The 27,363-nt window shown below is 38.6% G+C and overlaps 1 protein-coding gene across 1 annotated transcript in view; it reads right to left on the reverse strand.

Moving 5' to 3' along the window:
- Positions 1-27,363, reverse strand: part of LOC145989719 (uncharacterized) — a 92,254-nt gene that overhangs the window by 9,769 nt on the left and 55,122 nt on the right. Inside the window, exons 3-5 of the mRNA XM_083124983.1 lie at positions 11,715-11,888; positions 6,314-6,468; positions 5,255-5,393 (exon numbers count right to left, since the gene is read on the reverse strand). Coding sequence (XP_082981109.1) covers positions 5,255-5,393; positions 6,314-6,468; positions 11,715-11,888 — 468 coding nt within the window. The remainder of the gene's footprint in view (positions 1-5,254; positions 5,394-6,313; positions 6,469-11,714; positions 11,889-27,363) is intronic.

The raw sequence follows: 27,363 nt of genomic DNA on the forward strand, positions 1-27,363 counted from the left end.
GCTAAAATTTCTGTCCGAATTTCCCTGCAAAAGGGAAATTTCCCTTCATGTGGCAACACTGGTACAGTCACCGCCAATAAAAATGGGACACCTATATCCTGAATTACTCGCTTTCCTGCAAGGTGCTATGTGTGCTCTAAGAAGGTCTATGAAAATTTGCTGTTAAAATCCACTTGACGCCGTAGAGTTAGGCAACATACACAACGCCTTGGAGAAAAGCGAGTGTCCCATTTTCATTGCCGGTGAGTGTACGTGAATGTGTCAAGAAGAAAATCACACTATTTTAGCTAAACACTCACACTTAGAATCCCGCATGTAAAGGTAATAATGTGAAGAGGAATTCCACAGTGATTGGCTCTTGGATAAGGGGAGGGAAGGAAGTATCAGGGGTGAGTTTGTATGTAATAAAGGGTGTCCGAATAAGAGCGACGGATTTAATATGCTTAAGAAAATACAGCATATTTACAAAATGACAAAATTTTTTACATCATTACAACGGGTAAATGTTCCGATTTAAGAATGCGAAGTTTGATTTTCGAAACATGTCTTGTGGTTGGGTTGGTAACACTGTTCTTGCCAGTTCCTTTATCAGTGATTGTTGCAGCTTAGTTGACATGGAGTGTTAAACAAAGGAATAATGAGTTTTGATAGAGAAAAATCATTACAAGAATGGCGAGTGTTATGCAGAGTGTTAGGAAGCTTCGTGCAATCCTTGGACGTGAAAGTGCGCCTAGTGAGAGAGTACATTTCGCAAGTTGATCAAAAAATTTGAGGAAACAGCTTCGACAGCAGACATTAAAACGCCGCTCTCTCGATCTAGTCGGGGGTCATATGCCGGCTGTCATCTTTCATTCTTAAATCGGAACATTTACCCGTTATAATGATGTAAAAAAAATTGGCAATTTGTATAAATATACAGTATTTTCTTAAGCATATTAAATCCGTCGCTTTTATTGAGACATTCTTACTTGAAACTTATTGCCCAATGATTAACACAGTGTTATTTTTCTTTAAAAAGATGCCACTGCCTCTTTACCTGCCTTGCGCACGCCTCTAGGATAGAAAATGCTGTTTTTCAAGGGTTCGTATCGTCGAAACGAGGCCTCAAATAGCAAAGAAACGTTAGCAAGAACAGTTTGTCTTCACCTGTACACACTGAAAGCTTGTCGATGTTGTTCGGCAACATCCTGCGTTCATTAGTATTGGACTTGATTGCCATGTGAGTATTTCCTCCAAACATTTATAAAATGTGTTCGAAAGCTTGAGCAAACGGAAAGTACATCACCCAGGAAGGTTTGAGAATCAATGGAACACAGTGATGTTGTAACGACGACAGTAGTTGTCAGATGTTTATCTTTCATTGTATCTCAAGGAGTTGCCACAGACGGCGATTAGATATGCTACTACGCTATACATTGAGAAATAATTCATTCTGTTTCCAAGTCTTTGGGCGTGACAGGGATCTGCGCATTGGGTATTTTGCAGTAGATAAGAAAAATAAATGTTGGTGGCGAGAGCAAAGCTTCTGACACCCATTGTAAAAGATGCAGAGCACACGTTTTCGCTGTTGCATGCAGGACTTTCCGAGACTGCTGCAGGGAGAGCATTTCGGTCGATCGTCTAATAGTTCGCACGCAAGACGCTAGATAGCGTGCGGAATCGAGAGCTTCTTCGCTCGAGCGAATAACGCTCGAACAAGCAAAACGAGCGGTATTAGTACTTGTATAACCGTAATTTGTCTGTGGTAGTGGGTTCTCAAATATGAATCGTGAAACGAAAGACGCAGTGAAATTGAAACTTAAGTGAACATAGTTATCATCTCCATCTTGTAGTTTAGTGTATCTTACCAATACACAGAGATATATATACTGCTGGACAAAAAAAACCGGACACCTTAATATTTGACATCTGAATTGGAATTACTTATGAATTACGCTCTCAGTTAAGTATTGAACAACTGAACATTCATTATTGAACATTTTCCATACTTTTTCCGTTTATTATTTATGTATTTATCTACTCGTATTTACTTATTTGGAACACCTACTAGGCTCAAAATCAATTTCATGCAATTTCGTTTTAATTTATTGATTTTCAATTCCTGTTGATGTTATTTTGTTTAATGTCTAGAGAGCCATGAATTTTGGTTCATAGTAACCATAGTAACAGATATTATTGACATTGTCATTGCTGGTGTTTTTCTTGCAAGTGTATTGTAAGTTTGCTAGCTTGAAAATGAGACGTGAAGAGGTAATAAAAGCAGTAGCTCTTCGTGATGATGGTCGTAGTGTGCGTTATATTGCTAGGGTGCTAAATATAGCACGAATTACTATCCATGAAGCTCTCAGACGGTATGATGCAACTGGTTCCTATGGTAGAAGACCGGGTTCTGGTCGGAAAGGATGCACAACAGCACCGGAAGATCGTTTCATGCGTATCATAGTCTTAAGAGACCGTCGTACGACTTCAAATATTGTGGCACGGCGTTTGAGAAATGTTCATAGAGCTGTGGTTTCTTCACGAACAGTTCGTAGAAGACTGAATGAAAGTTGTTTATCATCTCGGAGGCCGGCTACAGGTCCCAGGTTGTTAGCACGTCACCGGAAGCGAAGACTGGAATTTGCTACACAACACTTACATTGGAATGTGGAGCAGTGGGAAAAGGTTTTATTCTCCGATGAGTCAAAATTCAACCTACGTTCATCAGACGGGCGTGAACATGTGTATAGAAGACCTAATGAGCGTTATGAACAATGTTGTTTCGTTGAAATAACATCCTTTGGAGGCGGTGGTGTCATGGTCTGGGGAGGTATTTCTTTACAAGGACGTACAGAGTTGGTTCTTGTAGAGAATGGAGCAATCACAGCTCGCAGGTATATTACAGAATGTTTGGCAGATCATGTAGTACCATATGCACCATTCATAGGCCCAGATTTTGTTTTTATGCATGACAATGCGCGTCCTCACATTGCGAATATTGTCACGGAGTACCTGGACGAAGTTGGGATTACGCGATTAGAATGGCCACCACAAAGTCCGGACCTAAATCCGATAGAGCACGTCTGGGATCAACTGAAACGACATATCAGAAACCGCGCAATAGTTCCAGAAACAATTGAAGAGCTAAGACGTGCTATTCAAGAAGAATGGGAGCAATTGGACCAAGAAATGATTGCCAACCGTATTCGAAGTATGCCACGGCGGTTACAAGCTGTAATTGATGGCAGGGGAGGTAACACCCGCTATTAGACCCCACCAGTACCAGTTAACAATATTAAAAAAAAAAAATATTGCTAAGATTTTTTTTGGTAGTTTTCTGTAACTTTCGTTTATGTTCTAATTTAACTTATTAACAATAAATTTTAATTTGCTTTCTGTTGAATATATTCAGGTTTTCTTATTTCCAATAATTTCTGCAACATTTACTTAGCCTTCGAATCAGAATTTATGCCTTATCACAAAAAATGCAAGTGTCCGGTTTTTTTTTGTCCAGCAGTATATAAAAATGATATAGATGCTTATGGGCTTAAACTACCAAGATTATTGTCACATAAAAATGATATTCCATTGTATTCGTTCGAGGGTGGGAGGCGGGCACGAACTAGCGAAAGTGGTCTCATGCAGTACTCTCGTCCCTACACATTGGAACGTGCCGTGAAGGCACATGAGCTGGTGGAGGTAGGGCTCCGCACATTCACAACCTCGCCCACTTTTGGAGGTAATGAGCATCACTTTTCGGCTGCCTTTACTTCTCGGAGTCGCCCCCAAATATTCGGCAGAGGCTGGGTGAACCCCAAAGACGCCCCCGACAGGGACACTACTGGAAAAATTCCCACCTGAAATCAGCCACCCATAGAATCGAATCCGCGTGTACCCTGTAGCAGTCCTACTTAAAAAAAGAAAGTGTTTTGACATCTTCGTTTTTTATTTCTTAAATATTATTCACTTTTATTTTTTAATTTTCATCAGGAACACAAAAATCCAAGTTCTACTCGGTATTCGATTGATTGATTAAATTTATTTTCGCTTTTCTGCAACTTTTGGCTAATCGCGAAGATGAGGATGAGTGATTATATGATGAAATGGAATCCAGACGCCAGAGCCTAGTTAGTATGCAAAACGCGCCAAGGGATGCCTTCAGAGGAAGTCACCCCTTACACCCTCACAAAAGTAAAAATAAAATATCATCAATAAAATACATCAATTGGGCGGCGAAGCGCTGTTCTGCAGTCTTCTAAATTCACAAGGTTATGAAATCTGAACTCACAAATAATTCACATCGTATCAGTTCATACACTAGTATATTGTTTTTAAATTAAAAATTTAACCTTCATCCTACGAACAGCAAATTCCATCTACACACACACACACACACACATCTTTATATTACATCACTTCTCTTTCTACAGAAATATATCACCCTATTCTTTACTTTATATACACTGGTACTCTATGAGATTAGATTCTATGTATCTATGTACTCCCTGTATTGTATTTTACTTAGTAATAGTTTATTTTTATAGGTTATTTCTAAAGTTATTGTTTGCATTAATATTTTATACCGAAATATTGCAAGTCTTAACTGTACACCTATTAAGATAATAATTATTATTATTATATTATTATTTTTTATTATTACATATCTGCAGTGGAGTGGAAACGTTTTTGATTTGGGAGGGGGTTCTTCAAAGCTCAACCTACACACACACACACACACACACAAACTCAGATACAAAATAAAACCACGAGTCATTCCATTTTAGAGCATGCCACATAGTCTTGTTTTAAAAATAACATTTGCATAAACTTATACTGGCAATAAAAGAAGCAAAATTCAGAAGATAATTCTGACTTTCCTTTATAAATAATATAGTTCTTTCCAAGATAGTTTTTAAAAGGTCTTAAAAAAACATTTACAATTCAGGAACAGATAAGATCTAGGCTTTATTCCATAGTTTTTCACATATTTTAAACAGTTTTATTTGCTTATAAGTTTTCGAAGGGCACAGGTCAAGTGAGGTGATTAGTACCACAATAGTAGGTTGACGGTTGTTTTGATTCCTTTGAATAGGGAAAGGAACGTTTTTGCGTTGGGCAACCGCAAACAAGATTCCTTGCGTCTTGCGTCCGTCAAACAAAAGGAACCCAATCAAAAGATTTATGGAGTTAAGTACCTCTGGAACGTCGGTTCCTGCGCCACAGCATATTTATAAGAAATAAATAGTATATTAACTCGTGCAAAAATATACTTTACCTCAGGCGCCATGTAGTCCGGGGTTCCGCAGAACGTGTCCGCCGTCCGGTCCAAGTAGATTTGCACCTTGCACATCCCGAAGTCCGCTATCCGTACGTGGCCGTCGAAATCCAGGAGAATGTTGTCGAGTTTCAAATCTCTGAAACAACAAAGCGCAAACATGTTAACCTTAGCTGAAAATCAGAAATTTTTGTAGAGGTGGTCAAGCCATTTATATAAACTCGACTAGAGAAACAATCATAAAATAATTACTTTAAACTAACAAACTATTTTATTGTCATTTTGTCGTTGTTGCTGATGTTGTTGTTGTTATTACATCCTCATGGAGGGACTTCGATGCACCAGATGGGTGTATATCAGGAATTTTTTGTCTTTATTTCTTCAGATTTCATACATTGGTATTCTAAAATGAAGAGTAATTACAATGGGCGTCACCAGAAATTTTTGTATGAGAGTTCAAGTCGTTGATATAAAATTGAATAATATTGTGTCCAAACTATTATTAATGTTATAACTGGGGATATATTTCTGCTCAATAACCAGAGTAGTGAATATCCAGCGAGTTGTTCTTCTTCACTGTTTTACTTACACTTCACGCCTTTAATATACTAAAATTTCTGTCTAACTTTACACACTTCGTTAAAGGAAAAGCTTTAGAAGTTAGAGGAAAATGGTTGTTATGAAGTTTACGTTTTCTGACATCCACAAAAAATCTCAGTTTTGAAATACTGAAGACTCATGTGGTAGAACACGAAACATGAAATTCTCGCCTGGTTCCTGCATTTTAAACTAAATTTTTAGAGGTTTTCGGTAGGTTATTTTGTTTGAATACAATTTAACTATCACAATCATATGCCTTTTTTATAATTTGACATGGACAATAGCAATTTCTGGGGGTGGAATGGAGTTGACATACTTGTTCGACCCTCTCGTCATGTCCATGTGACCAGGGCACGGGCGTTTAACTCCCGATTAGCTTATCTGTGCATAAAGTTGACTTAATCTCAAATTCAAATAACACGCAAGGGAATAAAGGCAGTTCCAGTATGAAGCCCTCACCTGTAGACGATGCCCTTCTTGTGCAGAAACTTGAGGCCGGAGACGATCTCCGCCGCGTAGAACCTGGCCCTCTCCTGCTCGAAGCGACCGCTCTGCTGAATGTGGAACATGAGATCTCCGCCGTTCAGGTACTCCATCACGAAGAACAGGTGCGACTGCAAAGGAAAAAACATTCAAATCATGGATAAGCACCATCTAAGTGCAGACATCTGCAAATATGGCAATGTTCAGAATGCCTGCGTATGGTTCATGCTCAATTAAAAATATCCAGTGTCTACCAGTCTGGAAATATTGGAAAAAGTCAGAGAATTTAATTTTTCTGGATTGGTTGGCTAATTTGGTTATTTTACTTCGCTTTTGTATCACTTTTAGCTAATCGCGAAGATGAGAATGATTGATGATATGAAGTGCTCGTGTGTAAAATATGGTAAGTGACATTTTGGTCATTTCTGAGTTCATTAAGAAAAAAGGTTATTAGAAGCTATACTGTAGATAAATAGTTTTCGTGTTGTATTTACCAATTTCAGAAGGTCTCACTGAGTCCAATGGAAATTGTATGACATGACAATTTCACTCGAAAATTGAAGGATGGCACATTTTACTATGTAACTCAAACAATGACCAAATGCCACCATGTTTTACACCCGAGCCCTTCATATCATGAATTGATGGACACTCACAAAGGACACTGTGCAGGCCTGCATTCGAACCCGGGACCCCCGATGTCGTAGCGCGCTGTGATATCCACTCCGTCAAAGAGGCCGGCTACATTTTCTTGAAAAATCATGGGAAGTCACGGAAATTTTCTCTTTTCCTTAAAAATCAACCTGGTTGTAGTAGAGAATGCTTACAAGTCCGTAGTAAAAAGAAATAAATTCGCCATGGCAGGTTTCACTCATCCAGTGGGAAATATGCAAACGGATGTTTCGCAGTCAGCACAATCTTCTGTTGGACTTATGTGCTGATCTTATGTGTTCGTGATTCCCCATTCATCGATTTAATGTTATTGTCGCGAATATACAAAAGTTGCATAAAGCGAAGACCATTAAATGAATTCAAACAAACTAAAATCTCTGTCCACAAATGCTATTTAACTGCCACACCTTGGCTTATTACAAGATTTGGATCCTTCAAAATATTTTCAATACTCTTTTTTGGATTACTTCGAAATGCTTCTCCTCAATTCCAAATGGTTTGGTCATTAACATTTTTATTTGTATAACAATGATATATTCCCACCCAAAACAGCCTGGTTTGTAAGGGTTGATCCTTTCCGAAGATGCCCAAACGTCAACCTCCCTGCCACGTAGTACACCATTGACTGTATTTTGCAGACTAGCGAGGCTCTGGCATCTGGATTCACAGTCAGTATAATTATCTGTGAGACTCTTGCTGGGCATCGTCCATATAAGTTTGTGATTCTCCTCTAATCCTCATCTTCGCGATTAGCTAAAATTGACAGAAAAGAGAAGTAAAATAAATCAAATCAAACCAAGCCTACAATCCTAGCTACGATTAAAGAATATACGACGCAAATCAAGGAAACAAATAAACAAACCCATTGTCTCAGTTTCTAATCAAAGAAGACGGGCCCTAGCAACTGCATGAGGTTTATTTACGATACAGCGAATTGCAAGCAGCGTACCGAGGGATCTAGTTGAACGCTCCCGTGCCCAGCCGCAGTGGCAGGTTGCCATGCTCCGTCTTTCGGACAAGGTTGCCCACAGTTCCTTATCTTCGGCTGCAACGAACAACCAATAGTTCTGCGCAATTGTGCTACTCCCCTTTCGAGGAAAAATCCATACACTCGCGGCTCTGCTACACAGAAGTAGCTAGAGATCACTATAATACGTCTTGGGCGACAATAGAATTTGCTGCCTCCTGTAACATGGGGTACGCTACGACGCCAGGAATCAAACATTCGAATTCCGGCCGGGGCATGTGTGTTCTCTGTGAGTGTCCCTTCATAAATTGCATCATCCTCATTTTCGCGATTAGCCAAAAGTGGCAGAAATGCGAAATAAAGTAAAACAAATCAATCAATCCTAGTTTGCACTTCTTTATTTTAGATTCATGCTAAAATCATTCCGTGGGATAATTTACAACGTGTTACTGAACACAAATACTGGGTAATACAATACTATTTCTAATAGAACGACATTGTAAAAAAATTATGTATGTGCTTTATATTTTTGAAAACAGAAACGCGTATATGCGTGTGTTTAATCGTATATTTTTACGTATAAAACATGATCCGTTATTTAGGTTCCAAATCGGAGAATCGACAAAAGTCAGCAATTGAAGTGGAAAATGTTAATGATATGTTTGGTATAGCCTTGGGGTTTTCTGAGAGGATGCTTTGTAGAAATTTTGCTATCCGGTGAGATACCATTCCCCCAATTTTTTATTTTATTTTTTTATTTAGTTTATTTTACTTCGCATTTTGTGCCTCTTGGCTAATTTGCGAAGATGGGGATGTACACATGTACAAAAACATGTACTTATTCCTTTAGGCCCCTCTATACACCTGCCAAATTTCATGGAAATCGGAGTGGGACACAGGGGTCAGATACCCGCGCCAATTTGTCTTCATCTTGACATTTGATGGGGTTGCCCTCTAAAACAGTTTTTTAGCCGAAACAAGAAAACACGTATTTCTTCCTTTGGGCCCCTCTATACACCTGCCAAGTTTCATGGAAATCGGAGGGGGACACAGGGGTCAGATCCCCACTTCAATTTGTCCTCATCTTAACATTTGAGGGGGGGAGTGTTGCCCCCTAAAACAGTTTTTTAGCTGAAACACAAAAACATGTACTTCTTCCTTTAGGCCCCTCTATACACCTGCCAAATTTCATGGAAATCGGAGTGGGACACAGGGGTCAGATACCCGCGCCAATATGTCTTCATCTTGACATTTGATGGGGTTGCCCCCTAGAACAGTTTTTTAGCCGAAACAAAAAAAAACACATATTTCTTCCTTTGGGCCCCTTTATACACCTGCCAAGTTTCATGGAAATCGGAGGGGGACACTTAGATAACCTCCCTTGTAAGTGTATTAATTACAAATCGCGCACGCGCACTATATATATATATATATATATATATATATATATATATATATATATATATATATATATATATATATATATATATATATATATATATATTAGCAAGTAACAATATGTTATAATCCGAAAAATTTTAGGATCCGGAAGCAACCGGATCCGGATCTGGCCATCCCTAGTTTGAACCAGTCGAATAATAGTTTTGATTTAGGTGAAAGTCTGGATATTTAAAAGGTGGTATCGTCTAAGACGAAAGGCAGATTCGCCTCATGATAAACATTAAACTCAGCAGTGTCTGAATTGCCATCACAAAATGCTGAGTAATGCAGTTCAAATACCTCCTCCCAGGGAGACAGATAACGACACGGAAAATAAAGAAAAAATGCTGCGCACTGCGAGGTGCGCAGAAGCCAGCTCTCGTTTGAAGGACGTAACTCAACGATTCATAGTTGCTCTTCTGGGAACCTTCCGTGCACATGGTGATAAAACAACCAGGAAAAAAGCACAAGGAAATAAACGGGGAAATTTATGGCGATGTGGAAGTTTATTTTGCATTTCGTAACAACACTTTATCGCGTAATCCCATCACTTGCTGTCACGAGCTAAGCAGAATATCTTGAGTAGATGAAATGTTGAAAATCGACTTGCGAAACTTGGACTAAGCTTATGGCGTAAATATTTCAATTGAGAAAGGGACAAAAGATATTCACAATACCTTAACGAACCCAAGTGAAAGGTGACACGATATGGGCAAGGACGAATTTTGGGTGATGGTCCAGGGGGGGTCTGAACCCACCCCCCCAATACGAAATACTTACCAAATCCAAAATTAAATGAACAAGTTACTTGTTTACTGTTGTGTAATATGGAGTTGATTTATTTCCGCAGAATTTACATTAATATAAGTAAGGAGTAAATTGTGATTTGTACAACATAGCGTTCACAATGTCTGCGAAAATTAATGCGTACTAATAATAATACTAATAAAAATAATGATCAGGAACTTAACTTTACGCCAGCTGAACCCAACAACCTTAGGGGTATTCAATAAATAATTCATTTAAAATTGTTCTTGCCATTGATTGAAGCATTCCACCCAATAACGCTGCATGGCACATTTCAGTGAATGCGAGAACAACGGATAAAACATGTTGTATGTTACTGGACCACAGAAGAAACAACATAAAACCTTATGCAAACACAGTAGCAATCTTTATGACTGGCCAGCTTGTAGCTAGTAGAAGCAGGGCCGCTGCATGATTTCACTGGCGACTCAGCACATTCCCAAAAGTGCCATACAGCGTTATTGGGTGGAGTGCTTCTATTTATTTGGTGGGACAACTTTATTTATACAAATTTTAGTGATTTTAACTAGACATAAGGTATGTAATGAATACATTCTATTGTGATATCATCTTTATACTGGCTCAGCTAATAATAACAAAATAATTAACTGACCAATGTTATTATTAATAATAATAGACACAATAATGTTCTTGAAAGGTATGAGGTAGGTTTCCCTACCATATTTCGTCACAAAATGATGCGAAATGAACTCAAACACGAAATTTAGAGTTTATTTACCGACACAATACTTTCTGAATTGTCCTTTGAGTTATTCAAAATCGCGCAAAATTGATTAATTCTGCTGTAAATTATTGAGAAGCAAAACACTCCTTTGGTTAGGAGTAAATGTTACATCCTGATAACTACATAAATGTGCTATCAGAAAGGAAATTTGTATTTTTTTGTAATAAGTACATTTTTAAGTAAAGGGTTATATTCTCCATTTCAACACAGAAATGTTATTTTATGTACCGCTTTTCATCCTAAAATGTGCCCAGTTTTTGTTATCAAATTCTTGATATTTTTTATTCACCATAAATATGTGGCTCTACTGACCGCTTACAAACGACCTGATATAAATGTTTGATTGTTTTTTTTGTATTATGGGCACATCGACATATAGGCTATTTTTGCCTGTTACAAAATACAGGAATAAGCCCCTGAAATGAAACAAGTTGAAAACTTCCTCTCTCAGTTTTTAAATCTAATACATTCATGCATCACAAGAAATAAGACTATACTATCTCCGAGGATAAAATATCAATGCGCTAGTTAAAAGCTGAGGCTGTAAAGAGCAACTCGGTACAAATAAGGACAAACATAGGACAACACGACCCCAGAGATTATACTGACTGCTCTAGGCGCCAGTGCCTCGTTGGCCTGCAAGACTGTAGTTACTCGGGTGTAGTACTGGGAAGTGAGGTTGACACTCGGGTGTCTACACAAAAGATCACACCTTATAGCTTGAAGATAACAAAGGGAAGCCTCACCTCAGTCTGGAACGTACAGAAGAGGTGGCACAGGTAGGGGTGCTTGGTGCCCAGGGACAGCACCTTCCTCTCGATGAGGGTGCACTCCACGTCGTCGTCCTCCAGCACCACGTCCTTCTTCAGGCACTTGATGGCGTAGTAACACTCCGTCCCCTTCAGCTCCGCCAACAGCACCTGCCGCCAAAACAACAAAGGACTTAGTGAGACAAGTTGGTGGAGTAGCAAACATTTTACATGGATCATTATAACATCTGTAATATTTATACCAGGACGTAACTTTGGGGGGACAGAATCAAATTTGGGACTATACTTTCGGAGGACAAAATGAGAAAGTTTTATATCCCATTAAAATAGCGTCCACGGCTATTTTACTAATAACATAAATTTGCGAAATCATAAAGAATTACTGATTACTTTGCTTCTTAGGTCCGAGGATTAACAAAAGTACCATTAACATGTACTTATTAATAAACCTGCAAATTGTGTGATGGCAAGCGCCCCCTTGCGCCCGCCAAGTTCTCATGTGAGGGTTGGCACAATTTGTGTTTCTTTCAAGAAACATATAAAACAGTGTTTTGTCTTAAACATGTTTTAAACAGTGTTTAAACCAGGGCAAAACATGTTTTAAACAAATAAAACGTTTAAAGAAAACTTATTTTCTAAGAATAATGGTTGGTTGATATGGAATCTGTTAATAATCCAAGAAGGACCGTGTTTCTAGTTATAAAGTAAGCACTTGACGAACTTCTTAAAATGACTATTTACGTTACTCTTAAATCTCCCATGCAGTCTGTTCGAGAAGGTTCGACCAATCCAAGCATGCCAGGCCTCACTCTATTCCCGTGGTAGCCACTTTGTTTTCCTAAATGTCACATTTTATTGTGAATGCGAAAAAAAAAAGACATTAACAAAAACGTACGTTAAATTATAATATTTTATAGACTTAAAAAAGAACGAAAGACATAGACCCACTGGTACTCATTACGATGTGTTTCTTTGTTAATTGAATATAAGTTTTCGGCCCATAGCCGTGCGCACGGGTGGGGGGGAATGTATATTGTATATTGATGGACAACAATATACCATCGAAATTTCCCTTTTCTAAAAAAAAAATCCCTCAATTTGCAATGATGTATGGGTTGCCTCAACTCCGTCACACGATCTCCAATGGAATGGGTTTGCAACACTACATTTGCTAAAACACCGATCGCTGCGTTCACGGCTTTCCTAAATGATGCAACCTCCCTTGGCCAACCTCCCCTCTTGGCCCAAACCAAAAGACCCAATCAGCGTCCTCTACGCAACTCCTGCAACAGCGTCATAGGGAGTGAAAATAACATTGTGTTCAAGTCCTGAGCGCGGCTGGATCTACTCGGGTTGATATCACTGATCGCAGGATTCTCCACCATCTCCCTTGGTTGAGCGGCGTGGGAACACTTGATGTTTCGAAGGAGATAGAGTTCAATAAATGAGTATAATAATAATGATTTGCATTACAGATTTATTTGGGTATGCACGTGCGAATGCAGAAGCCGCTACTGGATGGGACATATTTAAATTGAAGAAAGATAATGTACATTATTAAGGCGAAGATGGACAATTACGCAACAGGCATGCATTTATTCCAATATCGTCGGAATGAGCAATGCTACTAAAAGGATCTCCGCCAGAAATGAAGAGTATGAATTTCTCCCCATGTGGCAAGTGGAAGCTGTTTCCTAAGTTGATTATTAAGCCTTATACGATTCTTGAAAAATATGATGAATTAGTATTTACGGAATCCCATGTATTCTTTATGGGACATCAACTTCAACTTCAAGTTACGGCTCATCAAATGGGAGTTTCGACTTTTCCTACTACTATGACATAGTTCAACGTGTCCTTTTCCGTCCATGTACTTTTCTACGTCATCGGATGTTTGATATTCCAGAGAGAACGAATAAAATAATGGTCCCATAAGCCTAGTGCATTTCTCCTTGCCTCCTACGGCCATCCTGGCAGTGTTGCCAAACCTGATGTGCATAATAGAGCTACATTTCACCATTAATATAGCTAAAGAGGACTTTCAAGGAGCTAGATTAACGAAGGCTGCATAAAGTGCCTACTAGGGTAATTTTAGTTGTCAGAGGGGTAGGGGTGCTGCTATTACCGTTAGCTTTAAAGTGATGGCAATTTATTCTTTCTTAGTTTTCACCGCCTAGATTTGGCGGCATCACCCATCTCAATAATCCAATGATGTTAATATAAAATCGAAAATAAAGGGTTCCCGGATAACAAAATTGTCATCTTCATCTTAGCCACAGCGCTATATATAAAAATACATGGGGAGGAAAGAAGAGGTGGGTGACGCAGCCTATAGCTATACGAATATCACGTCACGTGCAAAATGTACACTCATGGCAAAAGTTGGCATTTTTGGGCCGGAGCCAGTGGTGGCATCATAGTGGGGCAGAGGGCGGGTGCCACAGTTCACAGTCAAACGAGTGCACGAAAGAGCCAGATCTGGCTTCAAAAGAGCGAAGTTGGCAAGAGTGATCAGCAGCTGCCCCAGCGAGAAATACCAAGGGGAAATGTCCCTCCTCGCCTTAAAACACGGCAATTACACAAAATACTTTCAATATTATTTTCCCTTACAAACCATAGCAGTTTATCGGTATAGCGTTGTGAGTGATTTTTGTCAGGTCGTCGAATGCTGAATTTTCTATAGGTCACGAAAGAGACCAAACAACACATCTTCTCTCGTGATCGATTAAAAAAATCAATTAGGGTATTTAGATTTTGTAATAAACATTATTTTCTTTTTTTAAAAAAATCATGAAATATAACTCTGCGATCGTCTCATTACCAGGAAAAGGTGCGTCATAACTTGGATTGCAAATGCAATCAGCAGAAACGAGCAGGACTAATTGGGTGGGAATAACAACCCTTCTTCTGGACGAGAGTCCAAAGTGCACACCCATAGATCCAGACCACCAGCCGCCACTGGGAATGACTACTAAAGAAAAGTACACGCAACTTACACCAGCTTTCGAAAATCAAAAACGATTTAATTTGACTACTAAGCCAGAGATATCGGGTTCGAATCTTGGCTTGACCATGCGTGTTCCTTGTGTTTGTCGTTTCATCAATTTTATCGTATCATCTTCGCGATTAGCCAAAAGCGGCGAAAAAGCGAAGTAAAATAAACCAAATCCTTCAATCAATCAATGACTTAATTCGATTTTTGTTACTTAGCGTCGTTTTTTGTCACATTTGGTTAATCGCGAAGATGATACGATAAAATTGATGAAGCACGCTGTGATAACCACTTCCCAAGGCTGTTTGATTTGGTGTTTTAAGTCCACTTTATGCACGGAATTGGGACGAAATCGGGACTGGACCTACAGTTTAAAGTGGGATCCGAACCACTATGTGTCTCCACAGAGTACCGATCCGGGACCAGGGTTTTCAAAATTTGTGTTACTTTGAAAGGAACCTGTTTTAAACAGGAACCGAAAAAAACATGTTTTAAACAAATAAAACGTTTAAAACATACTGCCAAGAAGGCTTATTTTCTAAGAATAATGATTAAATAGAATCTCTTAATCATCCAAGGATGGTCTATGTTGTAAACGCTTGGTCTTTTTATTCCTGTTTCACCGTCCTTGAAAGTTTTACACGAGTGTTTCCGTATTTATGGACCACCCTGTAGATTGGTAGAAGGAAAGTTGAAACTATTTACCTTGGGTAGTTTACATTCACATATGGAACGTCACTGACCCCAGATAAGGGGTGAAGTCAACGTTCTTTCAAAAATACACATTATGGTGCTTGCTTTATTGAACGGTTTCAGTGGATAATGGATAATAAACCTCCAGGAAGGAGATGAGGCCTTGCTCGAAAAGGTTTATCCACTGAAACCGTTCAATAAAGCAAGCACCATAATGTGAACGGTTTCGGTAAATTTTTTTTGCCAAGGAAAAACACTTTTCTCTAATAATAACTTGCGAGAAATTCAGTATTAGTAGCAGTGCACTTTTAATTAGCCTCAGGATAAGTTCCTGGTATTGGAAATACGTTTTGCAGTATTAAGATAATATTTAATGTAGCCTAAGCTCTTGAATAAATTTTTTATCGGTTGGAATATATTTAAATATTAATGTAATAACTGCACCTGCGCCATCTGTTATTAGAAATTGAAGGTTTCTCTACGACCAGTTTTGAACGAAGTTTTGAAATCAATGCTGGGCCAGAAACTACATGTAATGTGTAAAATGGGCAAATATTAATTTTGGATTCGGCTAACACAGTTTTTGAGATATTTCGTTTACAAAATGGGGGAGAATATCACCAAGCAAAGATATGGAAATAAAAGGCAACTTACAGGAGCAACAATAGATAGCAGCACTCAACAACTTCGTAGCGGAACAACTATTTCGGTAATGAACATAGGCGTGCGCACGGGGGAGGCAAGAGGAGCAATTGCTTCCCTTAATCATGGACGTTCGTAGGTTTTTTCACGGAGGGACAAATAAAGTATTTTTCCATGGGCCATATTACCCTGATAATAGTGTTGCCCCTCAAAAAACACCACTTGAATTAGAAATTATCGCATTCCTGTATCCCCATTATATTAATGATTTTAAATCCCCCCCCCCCCAACCTTGGCCGGTAATCAATTCGGCCACTGAACAGATTTCTGAGACAGCAACACTAAATGGCACAGTTAATTCTCTTTTAGTTTTCGGTTCTTACAAGCACATAAGTACAATTTTTGTGGTAACGTTTCGGGAGAATCCTTCATCAGACATTTTTCTTGTTTGATTAATGCTACAGTTATAACAATATAACATTAATCAAACAAGAATAAACGTCTAATCAAGCGTTCTCCAGAAACGTTACTTAGAAAATTGTGTTTTATGTGTTTGTAAGAACCGAAAACTACATACATCTACAATGCAAGCAATATACGAGTACATACAAGATAAATGACAGATTGAAAGAAAGAGTTACCAAACACACGCATCCCGCAGATTGTCAAGTATCAAAATGTGTTCTAAAGAAGTCTTTAAAAAGTTTAAAACACTGTTTAAGATGTTTAAAACCTTTGTAAAAACAAAGTTGTGTGTTTTAAACAAGTTGTTTTAAACACTTTTGTTTTAAACATACCAACCCTGATTGATATGATCAAGAATAGTAAAATAATATTGAATTAAACGTTGTGATGGGACAGTATCCAACTCTAGGTCTTAGATTATGGCGGATATTTCAGTTAGAGGGGGATTGAGCATTAAATTGAGGGAGGTATCCAATTCTTGTGTAGGGTCTATTACTATTGTATTAGACTCTTGCGGAAATTCTGGTGTGGAGACTGAGAATTAATTTTTTGGAGGAGACAATATCCACTCTTCAATATCAACAGTAAGTCTAAAATTGGCATGGAAATTTTGGTAGGATTGAGTATTAAATTTAAAGGGGGAACAGCATTGTCGGCCATTGTGCGAACTCAACAGAAAGCACAGAACAGGCGTCACTCGTACACAAAACAAAGAAACCACACTTGTGCTGCACCTACCGGTCAAGTTATGTACTAAAATATCGCCGAACCACATAGAAACAAGCAAGAATTTTAATAATTATTTTTTTAATTTTATATAATAAAATATAATTTTAATCGTTATTCGCGATTTCAGCGCAAAAGAGGAAAACGTGTATATATACGTTCTCCGCGCCGAAAGGGTTAAGCCTGATATTATATTTGTGAACAAGCCTAGCCATAACTGACCTAGACATAATGATTATATCCCATAAATTATTTTTTAATATTTAATTTCAAGGGTACATAGATAATAAATTACGAAGGTATCAAGTAACATTTTTTTTAATTGAGACATCGACTTTTCTTATTACAGGAAATTACATGAACACGGTCTCAAGGAGGTTAAGAACCACAATAATATTAAAATGTAGTTTTGTTTTGACAATGATTAGGTAATGACACGCAAAACCAAAAAAGAGCCCATGGACAAACCATCGGTATAGAAGTGATAATGAGTTTTATTATATAAACATATACACGACACATAGATAAATAAAATAAATATTTACTTTAGCGAGAAAGTTATTCAGTACTACTTCTGATTGTTTCTAGAAATATTTGCACTGACCCAGTGAGCTGGGCATCACGGAAATTTCCAATGTTGGAATTTCCAATTGAACAATAAGAAAGGTATCAATGGGGAAGAATGCACCGAGATGATAAATATGTGATGTGGGATTTCCATGATAAGTGCTACTTCTAGGGAAATAACCAGCAATCGAATAAGATAAGAAAGCGACATATTTTTTTTAAGGGGGGCGAAGATCAAGAAACCTATATTGGCAACCAGGGCAATGCCAAGAGAGGGCCTTAGTGGGCAATGGTCCATCCAAAGTCAAGTTGGCCCCCTGTTGGACCAACCTGTCAGAATGTAATAGTAAACTTTCATGATAACATTAAAATAAAGAGTGTATAATGGGACCTCTGGTTTTGAGTTGCTCTCGATTGACCTCTGGAACATGAAGGTCAACGGTATAGTATGATTTTTCCACGTTTCCTATTAGCACAATATAATGCTAATTAGTTTTTAATGTAATTATTACTATATCGTGTAAAATAGGATAGTACCTAAAATTTAACACATTGTTCATTTGAATTTGTATATTTTTTACTCCAATACTTACATTTCATATTATTGGGAAAAATTCCTTGTTTGAATTACTTAATAGCAATACGAATACATTTTTTTGAATATGCGGTCCACCCGAATCTTTGACAGCCACATAGGGGTTCACCCACCAAGGAAGATGTGGCGTCACCGAGGGTGGTAACGGTGTCGCTTTGTAAGCAATGGTTCTGGATTCGATATCCAATGAAGGCACATAGTGGTTCGGGTCCTACTTTAACCTGTAGATCCAGTCTCGATTAGCCTATCTGTGCATAAAGTGAACTTAAAACAAACTTCCATAAACTTTGCGTGTGTGTTTCTGAAAAAGAAAAAACACAACACACACACACACACAGACACACACACAGACAAAGATAGAGAGAGAGAGAGAGAGAGAGAGAGAGAGAGAGAGAGAGAGAGAGAGAGAGTGTGTAAAGGAATAAATCAACCAGAAAATGGAAGAGAATAAAGAGTAAATGAAATAATCAACAGGAGAAAGAGATAATAATGAAGAAGAAATAGGTTCTAAAAAACAAAGGAAGGACAAATAAAATTTAGTGGAAAATGCATAAAAAGTAAAGAGACGGAAATAAATGCAAAGAAAGAAAATAAAGTGTGAGAGAAACATGTTTGCGTGTTAGTTAGCACTGAAACTTTCGCACAAATTAGCCGTGTATTTCCGACTGTATGTAAAAAATAAATGGTATAAGTAGCCGATGTTAAACTTGAAAATATATATGGTAATTTTAAAGTGATCTAAAAAATGTAGCAGCCTTCACTATAGAAAATGCTGAAGGGCAAAAAAAAAATGAAACAAAAAGTTTCTCGTCAACGATTTCCTTGTCCACATCTGGGGAATTCATTTTTGTTCATCTCAATGCGGAATGTTAACACCTTATTTCCGAACCATCCCTGAAATGTGTGGCCTGACCTTAAATGAGTTACTTTCTCAATGAGTAACTCTGTTACTTTCTCTCGGAGAGAAGTAACTGTAATTCAGTTACATTTAAAAATTAACTTTCCAAACACTACTAAACATTGACAGCCTGGTGCAGCATGATAAAGCTTCGTTTGTATGTATGTGGTTATTTTGCGACGCTTTTGGCTTTATCGCGACGATGAAGGAATAAAATTTTTACACCCTTCAAAGTATAGAAGGAAAACCTTATTATTTGCGTTCCTTAAGCTAAGAAAAGGGGTGTAGGTTGTAAAGGAACTTGGACAGGACAAACAGAACATAAAGAAAAAACTTGCTCAGAGAGTGAAAATGGTCCATGTTTCTCAAAATATCTAAAAACATTTGTTAAAATTCTATCATCATCTAGGAGATTGATAGTTGAGGAGGTTAAAAGTTCGTCTCAGGAAATAAAAATCGGCACATTTGAGAAGGATGTGCCGAACACTTAAAGTGAAGATGAATGATTTAGATGATATCAGGCGAGACGACAAACACATACAGAGGCGCAACACGGATTTTTGTCTGGGGGGGGGGGCAAGTACCAGGATAAACGTACCAATAATAATAAAAAAATAATAATGATTTTAATAATAATAATGTTAGTAATAATGTTATTATAACATTATTATTATAATTGATTTGCTTTATTTTACTTCGTTTCTTGTGCCACTTTTGGCTAATTTGCGAAGATGGGGATGAGTGATGACATGATGAAAATGATGAATGGATATTCGCAAACATACATGCCCAAGCCGGAATTCGAACCCAAGACCAACATTATTATTACTATTAGTAGTGGTTGTATCAAAGACGTTATTATCCTCGTAAATTACGCAAAAAGGGGGTAGAAGTTTGTACCAGAGCATTTGTCTTCGAACAAACGATTTGAATTATTTTTTTAACACCTTCTATTTCACTTTAACAACGGAAAATAAGCACATATACTATTTTTGAAAGACAGAAAATGTTTGAAAAATGCATTCCAAATATAATTCTTATTTACATTAACATAACTTTCATGCACGATATATGTTTCACATATATGCAAGGTGGAGTGACGTGGACACTAAATTGTGTACGTATTCAAAGTTTCTTTAATAAATATTATATCAGCATATATTATTTAACGGTGGAGGCACATAGTGGTTCGGAACCCACTTTAAGCTATAGGCCCAGTCTCAATTGCCTTTCTATGCATAAAGTAGACTTTTAAAAAAAAACACAAATCAATAATTTAATTTACAACTTTTCTTCATGTAGACCGTTCGGCACCCAGGGCTGTCTCCCACTGTCCCCTACCTACGGTTCTGAACTTGATAAGACTAAGAAAACTACATAGGTACTGCGAGCGAAGCGAGCAAGAACATATTACGAATTGTAATTTTATTTGCATAAAATTTGAAGTTATGGTCGGTAATTGCCCCCTGTAGGTACACTTGGTCGTCAATTTTTGCCCCCTTTGCCCGGGGGAGGGGGGTAATGCCTTCCCTGTGGTTGCGCCACTAAACACATATGGACGACTCCTGGCGCCCGAACTCGTTAGTCTGCAAGAATGCAGTCGAGGGTGTGCTGCGTGGAAGAGAGGTTGACATTTGTGTCTCAGCCCGTTAAATCCCAATAATAACTGTTGTGGTAGAATATTTGCACTTAACCTTGAAACATTCGCTTGGAGTCTTTGCCCTGCTCGACAGGAGCGGTGATAATGTAGCCGACAGAAAAATCAAGTCATGTTGTTATCGTTTGCCAGTAATGATTACTTTGCAAAAAGCAAGAAAAAAAGAAAAAAAAAGTCACATTTCGCATCACCTCATTTGCAGGGAGATAGAGTTGTGATATTTTCGTAAGATAAAGCACCTGTGAGTGCTGTAAGGATTATGAAAGCTTAAAAAGAAAGCAAAATGTATTTCATTCATTAATAAATGTAAGGTTTAGGAGTTACCATAAGGTAGAAATGTTTGAATAGAGATAGGGAAAAGGAGAGAGGGAGAGAGAGAATATGAATAGAGATAGATCGAAAGAACGAAAAAGAAAGCACGAGAGAAAAAAGGGGAGAAACCAATGAGACAGAGAATGAAAGAAAGGAAAAGAGATGAGAAAAGCGTAAGATAGAGAAACAAAGATAGAAAAACACACACAGAGACAGAGAGAGAGAGAGAGAGAGAGAGAGAGAGAGATAAATAGTGAAGCGACATAGAGAGAGATGAAATAACGAGAATAAAGAAGCAACATAGAGAGAGAAGCGAGACAGAAAGCCACATAAATTAAGAGAAACATAGAGACAAAAAGAAGCGAGACAGAGTGATAGAAATAGAGAAGGGGGATAGAGACAATAAAGAAGCGAAATAGAAAGAGAAATGAAGAAGCGAGACAGAAAGCTATATGAATTAAGAAGAGAGAGAGAGAGAAGTCAAACATAGAGAGAGATAGAAATACAGAAGTGAAACAGGGAGAGGTAGAAATGTAGAAAGAAATGAAGAGGCGAGAGAGAGAGAGAGAGAGAGAGAGAGAGAGAGAGAGAGAGAGAGAGAGAGAGAGAGAGAGAGAGAGTTGCTATTTCAAGTTCAGATTATGCACACATAGGCTAATCGGGTCTGAACCTACAGTTTAAAAGTGTAAGAGAGTGAGAGAAATAAAGAAGTGGGACAGACAGAAGAAGAGAATGAGAGATTGTACAGGAGAAAACGATGCAGAGAATGGAAGGGAAAAATTAGCACAAAACATTATCAAGAAGGAAGAAAGTAAGCAAGATTATATATAAAATGTTAGGGGTGTGTAAGGGTTGACCCTTTCCGAAGACTCCCGAATGTCAACCTCCCTTCCATGTAGTACACCCTGAACTGAATTATGCAGACTAGCGAGGCACTGGCGTCTGGACTTACAGCCAGTATAGTACACTATACAGTACAGTACAAAGTCTGCGAGAAACAGAATTTCATCAGTGGTTGACTGCATTTTCTTTGGGAAGTTCTCTTGTTGACTTCTAGCCACATTTAAAACCTTGCATTCTGTTTTCTTTCTTTTTTTTTGCCTTTTGCCTGTCCGGATTAAGCGAAGTCCGGCTTATCGGGGTCCGGATCAACAAGATTTTACTATATATTAAGAGTTAGAAATGAATGCTAAATTTTATAAAGAAGATACAGAGAAGAGGGGGAGAGAGGTGGAAAGAGAATACAAATACAGTAAAGAATGACATCATTTTTCCAGGCAGCAGGAACGTCTAAAAAAAATAATATTGTAAAAGTCAGTGCAGAAGCAGACGCGCGAATTTCTTTGTATCCAAAGTCCACCCAGATAAAGAATTTATCTCTGACAAGGGAAATTGGTCGATTAAGCCCTCATGATTTGTCAACCCATTCCTTTTATCTTTTCAATTGCATCTCCTCAACTCTATAAGTGCCAGAGCACTGGCAAAAACGCCGTGCACAAACACTCGTGTCATTAAATGACTCTGGTTAACCTCAATTTCTTCATGCATCTATAGTGAGTATCTGTGATTTTGGTTGTGCAAACTCTTAAGTGTTACGTTGCATTACTATAAACGATAGCAATGAATAGTTCATTAATTGGTGTATAATCTACCTCGCACTCGAGTGCAGCCACAAAAAAGCTCTTACTCAACCGTTTCTCTAAAAAGAAGTGTAGCACTTGATATGTACTCATTTTAGTTTTCTACTTGAAGTGTTACTATCAGTTACATCCACTACCTTACGCATTTTTTTCCCCCGAGGGACATAGAATTGTAAAGGTAGATGTTACATAGCTGTGTTCTGGGGGAGGGAGCGCGATAAAGTACAGGGTGTATCATAAGTAATAGCGCAAACTGACACAGTTGAAAGTACACGATAATAGAAGCAAAACATTCTCAGTAAACATGGGTCTGCAAACGAGCCGTTTTCGAGATAATTGCAAATGTGTGGTTACAATCCGCCACTGACTTCATTGTTTGTAAACGTTGTCCTAGTTGGTAGAATGCTAATAATAATGTTCTCTGAGGCGCTGATGTACCCTTGTAAATGTGCGACTCTCGGGGTGCTTTCGAGCAGGGCATTTTTCTTGGTAGTGCAAGCACAGCCTCCCGTGCTTTGATGTTAGCCAAACCATAGCCTACATGAAATGCATATCCGCCGCATTCTCTTCGTTGCTGTAAGGTTCCATTTTCACTATGCAGTACAGGACAAGTGACGTGACTCCCACAGTACCCTAACGCAGCTTACATCACTTAACGCAATGTTACTAGTAGTACAGTGGCCCCGGTTCAACGCCCGAAAATGAGGCTCGGTGAGGCTCGCAGTGTTGCCAACCCCTTACTCGAAAAAATCACCAAGGTTTTTATCTCGGTCTAACCTAATTTAAAGCAAAAAGCTGGCAATACTGCGAATCTCACCGAGCCTCATTTTCTTGCAGTTGCCAGCTCGAGCGAGGCGTAGCCTTTTACGGTGTATGTTAACGGTTTGCTCTCGTAAGGCATGAGCCTCATTTTCTCGCAGTGTTGCCACCTCACCCCAAGAATATTCCACCATGATATTTTACAGGCGAAGCTAACCTACAAATGGGAGTTGGCAACACTGGCAACATCAATTGCGGTTCAGTGTTGCCAACTTACCTCAAGAATATTTTACCATGTGATATTTTACAGGCGAAGCTAACTTATAGTAGTAGGTGGAATGGTACGTTCTGGCTGGGTCTTTTGACCTACTTTTGAAATGACAGTGTTGCCAGCTCCTCACTCGAAAAAATCACCAAGGTTTTTGTTTTTGGGTATAACCTAACCTCAAGCAAGGAGCTGGCAACGCTTGAGGCTTTCTCGCAGTGTTGCCAACTCACCCCAAGAATATTTCACCATGTGATATTTTACAAGCAAAACTAACCTACAAATGGGAGTTGGCAACACTGATTAGTGGGGGGGGGGTAGCCGGGATCACCAGCATCAATTGGCGATTAGTGTTGCCAACTCACCCCAAGAATATTTCACCATGTGATATTTTACAAGCGAAGCTAACCTATGAATGGGAGTTAGCAACACTGATTAGTGTAATCAGCTTAGTTGAGCGCCATCAATTGGCGATTAGTGTTGCCAACTCACCCCAAGAATATTTCACCATATGATATTTTACAAGCAAAGATAACCTACGAATGGGAGTTGACAACACTGACTAGTGGAGGTGCACGGGTTGACTGCCATCAATTGATGTTGCCAGTGTTGCCAACTCACCTCAAGAATATTTCACCATGTGATATTTTACAGGCGAAGCTAACCTACAAATAGAAGTTGACAACACTGGTAACATCAATTGCGATTCAATGTTGCCAACTCACCTGAAGAATATTTCACCATGTGATATTTTACAGGCGAAGCTAACCTACAAATAGAAGTTGACAACACTGGTAACATCAATTGCGGTTCAATGTTGCCAACTTACCTGAAGAATATTTCATCATGTGATATTTTACAGGCGAAGCTAACCTACAAATGGGAGTTGGCAACACTGACTAATAGAAGTGGCCAGGGTTGCGTCCGAATCAGCAGCAGATGTCACCTAGAGCGCTGTTCCATCCGGGACTCAGCCAATCTCTGTTGTCCGAATTTGCGGTAGACGTGGAGTCGGAGGGAAGAGCAGAGAGGCGCGACAGATGCACGCTTGAACTCGCTGTGACGCTGCGCTTGGCAGCCATATTCTAACTTTCACTTTGTACAGACAATATTTACTGATTAGAGGATGTAAAACTCTATATTTTAATATTTTATCGATAATACTGAATGCAGAAAACATAAATGATGAAATAGCGTGTTATATTTTTAATGTGAGTAGTTAGGTGGAAATCATTGTCATGTTTGTTTGCGCCCCAGAGCGCGGTGGGTGAAGTTCGGGCTGACACCTGGCGGGAAAAGTGACAGCCGTACTACAAGGGGACATGCAGATTCGGACGACTTGGACGCGACTTCGAGTGTACGCGAGAGCAACGGGGGAGAACGGGATGGAGCGCTTGCCAATGTATATTGTGATTTTTGTAAACCTCTCTCGCGGGAATGATGTGCCACACACGCGCGCGCGTGCTTCTTATTATTTTTGTATTGTGATGTAAACAAACAAATAAATAATTGTTTTTTTTTTTAGGATTTCTGGCCTCTATAACCTCGCCAGGGTGCGTGGGTGCTCAACACCAGTTCTAACGGTCATAGCTATCAAAAGCCCAATGCCTCTGTAGAGTTTTGTGAGTTATTATTTTTTTAATTTGCGCATCGAACTAACTTATATTGGATTTTGATCGTAGTGTGCAGTGTTAATTTGATCAGAGGTGTCTTATCGGCTGGATTGTTGTTATTCTGCAGCACTGTCGAGGTGAAATCCAAATTGTACATGTGCTTGTTGAAATGTTTTTGTATGCGTGGAAGGGTGTGCTTGGACCAGTGGGGAAATTTATTTTTCGCACCGAGGTTTGTTGCGGAAGTTTTTGTGCTTGAATTGTGCGAGGGGGTTGTTGTCGAAGATTTGTCCAATAGGAGTTGGCAACACTGACTAGTTGCTTCACAAATTTTTTGTTTTTTAAATATATGATATTTTACAGGCGAGACTAACCTACAAGTTACAAGTTGACAGCGTAATCTTCTATAAGATGATAAGTATGCAATAAGATGAAGAAGATGCTAACTGGCAATAGCGGTGTTAATGTTTCCAGCTTTCTACCCCCTCTCACCGGGTCTTCTCCTCTTATGGCACAGTGGTATTTAAGGATTCGATACTTGCACAAGTGGTTTTTGAAACTGTAGGTCCCCCCTCTCTGATTAGTCTTAATTACAGGGGGGTTTTTGTAAACACCATGGGGGTGAAAAAAAAAGCATATTTTTGTTTTTCCACATGTATGTATGTATGTAATGTGATTTGTGTGGGGGTTAAAATTTTGAATTTATGGCTTAATTAATCTGCATGAATGCTTAATGTTTGATTTTTTTATTTCTAGTTTGATATGAGATACACATAATTTTATTTTTTGAAGTATAGTTAATATTACCTAGTTTGGGTGAAGCTGTAACATACAACTAGCGATCGACACGACCACCTGACACACAGACAGAGAGAGTGTGAGCAAATTCAAAGTGTGATCTATTGTGAACTAAACTAACCTCACTCACCCACCCACATATAATCTTACAGGTAACTCAAAAAGCAGAAAGTAGCATATAGCATGACAGGTCGATCTATTGTAAACTAAACTAACCTCACTTGCCCACCCACATATAGCCTTACAGGTGACTCAAAGGCAGAAAGGCAGCTATATCACTTGTAAGGGTCAACACACAAGATCTATTGCAAACTAAATTAACCTACGACATAAGCCATGGACACATCTTCCAGATAGGGTATAAGCAACTCACCTCTTGCAACTGTATAATGGGGAAAATTAACCTACAGCTGGCAACACTGTTTGAGTTGTTTTCGACGTGCCAAACTTATATTTTGCAAATAGGCTAAAGCTAATCTTCTACAGCTAGAAGCTTGAAACATATACCCTCGCAGATTATGCCAACTTACCTCATGTAAAAATATTACCTAGTAATATTTTCAGCTGTGACATACAACTAACGATCGACACGACCACCTGACACACATACGGAGAGAGTGAGACTGCTTATATGCAATATATTCCTATACATGTACTGGGTTTAAAAGGTAACTTGCAACAACTATTTCACTCACCCCCTATCAAAATCTCCTAACCACATGTTTTTGATACTTGCTGCCAGAACATGGTGGTTTTAGACTGTAAATTCAACCCGATTATTCTATTTGTGCATGATGCCTGCATTTGGAATATTTTATTCTTGGCATACGGTATTTTGCGTGCTCCAGTAATTTTGCGCTCGATTCACGGAAGCTATGACGTGTATTTTCTGTTTCGCGAACATGCGAGAATTTTTCACAATAGATAATATATTGCAAGAGCGAGTTGTTTGTGTATATAAATCTAGTTTCGGAAATGGACATGAATATAATGTCAAAAATTA

This window comes from Lepisma saccharinum, chromosome 7 (genome assembly GCF_977018435.1).
Source record: "Lepisma saccharinum chromosome 7, izLepSacc3.1, whole genome shotgun sequence".
NCBI lineage: Eukaryota > Metazoa > Arthropoda > Insecta > Zygentoma > Lepismatidae > Lepisma > Lepisma saccharinum.